Source organism: Triticum dicoccoides, chromosome 6A (genome assembly GCF_002162155.2).
Source record: "Triticum dicoccoides isolate Atlit2015 ecotype Zavitan chromosome 6A, WEW_v2.0, whole genome shotgun sequence".
In the NCBI taxonomy this organism is placed as follows: Eukaryota; Viridiplantae; Streptophyta; class Magnoliopsida; order Poales; family Poaceae; genus Triticum; species Triticum dicoccoides.
Window position 1 is genome coordinate 61,547,057 of NC_041390.1, and position 4,590 is coordinate 61,551,646.

The 4,590-nt window shown below is 46.3% G+C and overlaps 1 protein-coding gene across 1 annotated transcript in view; it reads right to left on the reverse strand.

Annotated features, from left to right (window-relative positions):
* LOC119314909 (pentatricopeptide repeat-containing protein At4g01990, mitochondrial-like) overlaps positions 1 to 359 on the reverse strand; it is a 3,485-nt gene extending 3,126 nt beyond the window's left edge. Inside the window, exon 1 of the mRNA XM_037589594.1 lies at positions 2 to 359. Coding sequence (XP_037445491.1) covers positions 2 to 303 — 302 coding nt within the window. The 5' untranslated portion in view covers positions 304 to 359. The remainder of the gene's footprint in view (position 1) is intronic.
* Between the last annotated feature and the right edge of the window lie 4,231 nt (positions 360 to 4,590).

The window sequence follows — 4,590 nt, forward strand, 5'->3', positions numbered from 1 at the left end:
GAGCGCGCACGCGTGACGCTTGAACTTGCGGAGCTTCCGGATGTAGGCGACGATCTGGTACTCCGAGAGCGGGCGCCTCTCGCGGAGATATTTGGTCATCTCCGCCGCCGCCATTCCCGGCTGCCTGCCATGGGACAGCTTCGAGATCCTCCTGTACAGGGGGACCCACGACGGCTCAAGGCCGTCCCGTCCAGGGACGGCCGACTGGACCTGCGCCTGCACCTGCGCAAGCTCGTGCGCGAATCTAGCCGGGGCAAAGGAGATGCGCCGCCGCGCCGCCGCGGGGATCGCCGTGCGCAACATGGGCGGCGGACTGGCTGTCCTGTTCGGCCGCGTTCCGTGGGGTTTGTGGTTGTGGAGGTTTTTTTGGGCTTGGACGCTGAAAAACGATTCAATGTGCATTTCTAGCTGATCCCTCGAAATTGGTTAAAAGATTTATTTTGAGGGGTTAAAACTGAATCTAGTCGATTTTCTAGGAAAAAAATACTCATCGTGGTGGATGCCGCTTATATTTACTCCTCCGAGGCCACTTCTCATGATAATTTTGACCTTTTCCTTGCGTTGATCCTCTACACTGTTTTCCCGTCGGCGTCACACTACATTGTGTTCCTTGCCTCCGGCAACCACCCCGCATGCCGGTCGACACCCCGCAACCCCGTCGTCATCCGACTTCAAATTCCGCGAGAATCAACGGCCTTTTTTTTCTTTTTCTTTTTTGTCCTTTTCGTCGTCTCCGGCCACGACGACTCTCCCCCTAGTCATCCCTAGCCCGGCGGCGCTTCTTCACTTGTCCGACCACTAGCAAAGCTGCCACACACGCGTAGGACACCTACAAAGAGGGGGAAAATCAATGTAAAGGACGAAACATAGATGAAGAGTGCTCGTCAGTCGCCATTGCAGTTTTAGATGAATCATTGTGTTCCGGACAATGCCATCGCTCCACTAGGAGAAGGGGAGAGGATGAACTTATTTATACGATGAAGCACCCGGGCCATGGCCTGTGGAGGACAAATTTTAACTACTTCGTCGTACACTTAAGTCGCGCACGGTGAGACTATCAAATTACTTTTGCAGAGCATCTATCGTAGGCACTAGCTAGCTCATTGAAATCATCTAGTGCCGAAAATTCGTAGTTGGCTGCTTGAAAGGAAGAAGGAAGAAGAATAGAGAGAAAGGCTTCCATGTGGGGTCTAGTTCTTTTGAGGATTTAATTTTAGGGGTTCGGCTAGGAACCGCTTTTTTTAGGAAAGCAAAACTGAAAAGTTAAGGTATAGAGGTCGTGTGAGGGTTTAAATTATAAGGAATTTAAGTTTAGGGCTCTAATGCACGGGCTACATGTAGCCCTCTTTTTCTTGAAAATAAGTTAATTTTACACACACAAAATTCTAAATGAAATGTACATGTATCTCGCTCTTCATAATAGGTACCGTTATGAGCGATTTCTCGGGCCCTTTGCATTTGCATTTCCATCAATCCGGTCCTTTTTCTACCATCTCTTGATGTATGTGGTCCCTCTTTATTTTCTTTCCTAGACCTACAAAGTCAGAGAGACATTCGGGTCATCTTTCTAGTGTGGTGTGTGAGCGAGAGAGCAGTCGTGGTTTGGCATCTTGAGAAGGGGTATCCTTGGAATTCTGTGTGCGCTTCCCATCCTCTTCCCATCCTCCACTACATATTTCACTCCACCTGATGCCTCATTATAACACACCAATTCACTTAATTTGTTTTTAGGTGCACCAGCCCAAAATAATTATTACAACGTAGTGAGGCATGCAGTTGTGAATTGCACATATAGTATAGCACATATGTATATTATTTATACGTAACAGACCTTGATCAAAATAGTAGAACTAAGTGAAAGCGAAAGCATAACAATAGAGGAACTCCAAGCACGCAAGGGTACTCCTGGGACACAACCTAGTAGACAAACTCAATAGCATCTCCACTAGCTTAGGGATCATCTGCAAGATCTAGCCGTGTGAGAAGTCAGATGAGTACGTTGAGGTACTCGCAGAAAGAAGAAAAAAACATAAGCAAGCACATGCATAATCAATTCCAGGAAATAACGGAGAGTTAGCAATATATCCAACAAAATGCGGGTAGTGTTTGCAAAGAAAAGAAAAGAGTGTCATCAACGAAAATGGGTGTCATTACTATGTCTCAGATTTGGGGCATAACTCAATGAAGTATTTAACCGGTGAACTGGGATCAACTTAGGTAAATGAAGTAGCCAATCAAAAGATGCATCGTTACAACATCTCAAATTTGGTACATAATACGATAAACAAATTAACTAGCAAGCTAGGAACATCGTATTTAAAGAAAGTAGCCAACCAAAATGGGCGTCATTACAACGCCTTGAATTCAGGGCGTAGTTGCAGCAAATATGACCGGTGAATCAGGATCAACATAACTTAACCACCAAGCCAGGATCAACGTAAAATAACAAGTTAGTGGTTCCACCACTTTGCAGTATAGCTTATTTGAACTATTATTTTGTGAGTTCCTCCAAGTTTGTCTTAGATCCTAAGTGTGACTTATCCCGACTTCGTCCATGGTCGCAGGCACGACTATTCAATTAGTTTTAGATCTGTAGAGGTTTGTGCACTCTCCCAATGTGAGCAAGTATCCTTTGTGGTAATTGAAGGAAATATGCCCTAGAGGCAATAATAAAGTTATTATTTATTTCCTTATGTCATGATAAATGTTTATTATTCATGCTAGAATTGTACTAACCGGAAACTTAGTACATGTGTGAATACATAGACAAACAGAGTGTCACTAGTTTGCCTCTACTTGACAAGCTCGTTGAATCAATGATGGTTATGTTTCCTAACCATAGACATGAGTTGTCATTTGATTAACGGGATCACATTATTAGAGAATGATGTGATTGACTTGACCCATCCGTTAGCTTAGCACGATGATCGTTTAGTTTGTTGTTATTGCTTTCTTCATGACTTATACATGTTCCTATGGCTATGAGATTATGCAACTCCCGATTACCAGAGGAACACTTTGTGTGCTACCAAACATCACAACATAAATGAGTGATTATAAAGGTGCTCTACATGTGTCTCTGATGGTACTTGTTGAGTTGGCATAGATTAAGAATAGGATTTGTCACTCCGATTGTCGGAGAGGTATCTCTGGGCCCTCTTAATGCATATCAGTATAAGCCTTGCAAGCAATGCAACTAATGAGTTAGTTGCGGGATGATGCATTACGGAACGAGTAAATAGACTTGCCGGTAACGAGATTGAACTAGGTATTGAGATACCGACGATCGAATCTCGGGCAAGTAACATACCGATGACAAAGGGAACAACGTATGTTGTTATGCGGTTTGACCGATAAAGATCTTCGTAGAATATGTAGGGGCCAATATGAACATCCAGGTTCCGCTATTGGTTATTGACCGGAGACGTGTCTCCGTCATGTCTACATAGTTCTCGAACCCGTAGGATCCGCACGCTTAACGTTCGGTGACGATCGGTATTATGAGTTTATGCGATTTGATGTACCGAAGGTAGTTCGGAGTCCCGGATGAGATCGGGACATGACGATGAGTCTCTAAATGGTCGAGATGTAAAGATTGATATATTGGACAACTATATTCGGACATCAGAAAGGTTCCGAGTGATTCGGGTATTTTTCAGAGTACCGGGGAGTTACGGGAATACGGGGAAGAAGTATTGGGCCAAGTGGTGGAAGAGAGGAGGCAGGGCGAGCGGCCCCCTAGCCCAAACCGAATTGGACTAGGGGGACGGCCCCCCTTTCCTCCTTTCCTTCCTCTCCTTCCTTCTCCCCTCCCCCCTTCCTTTCCTCCTCCTAGTAGGAGTAGGAAAGGGGAGTCCTACTCCTACTAGGAGGAGGACTCCTCCTCCTGGCGCGCCCTAGGAGGGCCGGCCGGCCTTCCCCTTGCTCCTTTATATACGGGGGCAGGGGCACCCTAGAACACACAAAGTTGATCATTGATCCCTTAGCCGTGTGCGGTGCCCCCTCCACAATAATCCACCTCGATTATATTGTAGCGGTGCTTAGGCGAAGCCCTGCGTCGGTAGCAACATCATCACCATCAGCACGCCGTCGTGCTGACGGAACTCTCCCGTGAAGCTCTGCTGGATCGGAGTTCGTGGGACGTCATCAAGCTGAACATGTGCTGAACTCGGAGGTGATGTGCGTTCGGTACTTGGATCGGTCGGATCGTGAAGACGTTCGACTACATCAACCGCGTTCTCATAACGCTTCCGCTTACGGTCTACGAGGGTACGTGGACGATACTCTTCCCTCTCGTTGCTATGCATCACCATGATCTTGCGTGTGCGTGGGAAAATTTTGAAATTACTACATTCCCTATCAGTGGTATTAGAGCCAGGTTTATGCGTAGATGTTATATGCACGAGTAGAACACAAGTGAGTTGTGGGCGATACAAGTCATACTACTTATCAGCATGTCATACTTTGGTTCGGCGGTATTTTTGGATGAAGCGTCCCAGACCGACATTACGCGTACGTTTACGCGAGACTGGTTCTGCCGACGTGCTTTGCACATGGGTGGCTGGAGGGTGTCAGTTTCTCCAACTTTAG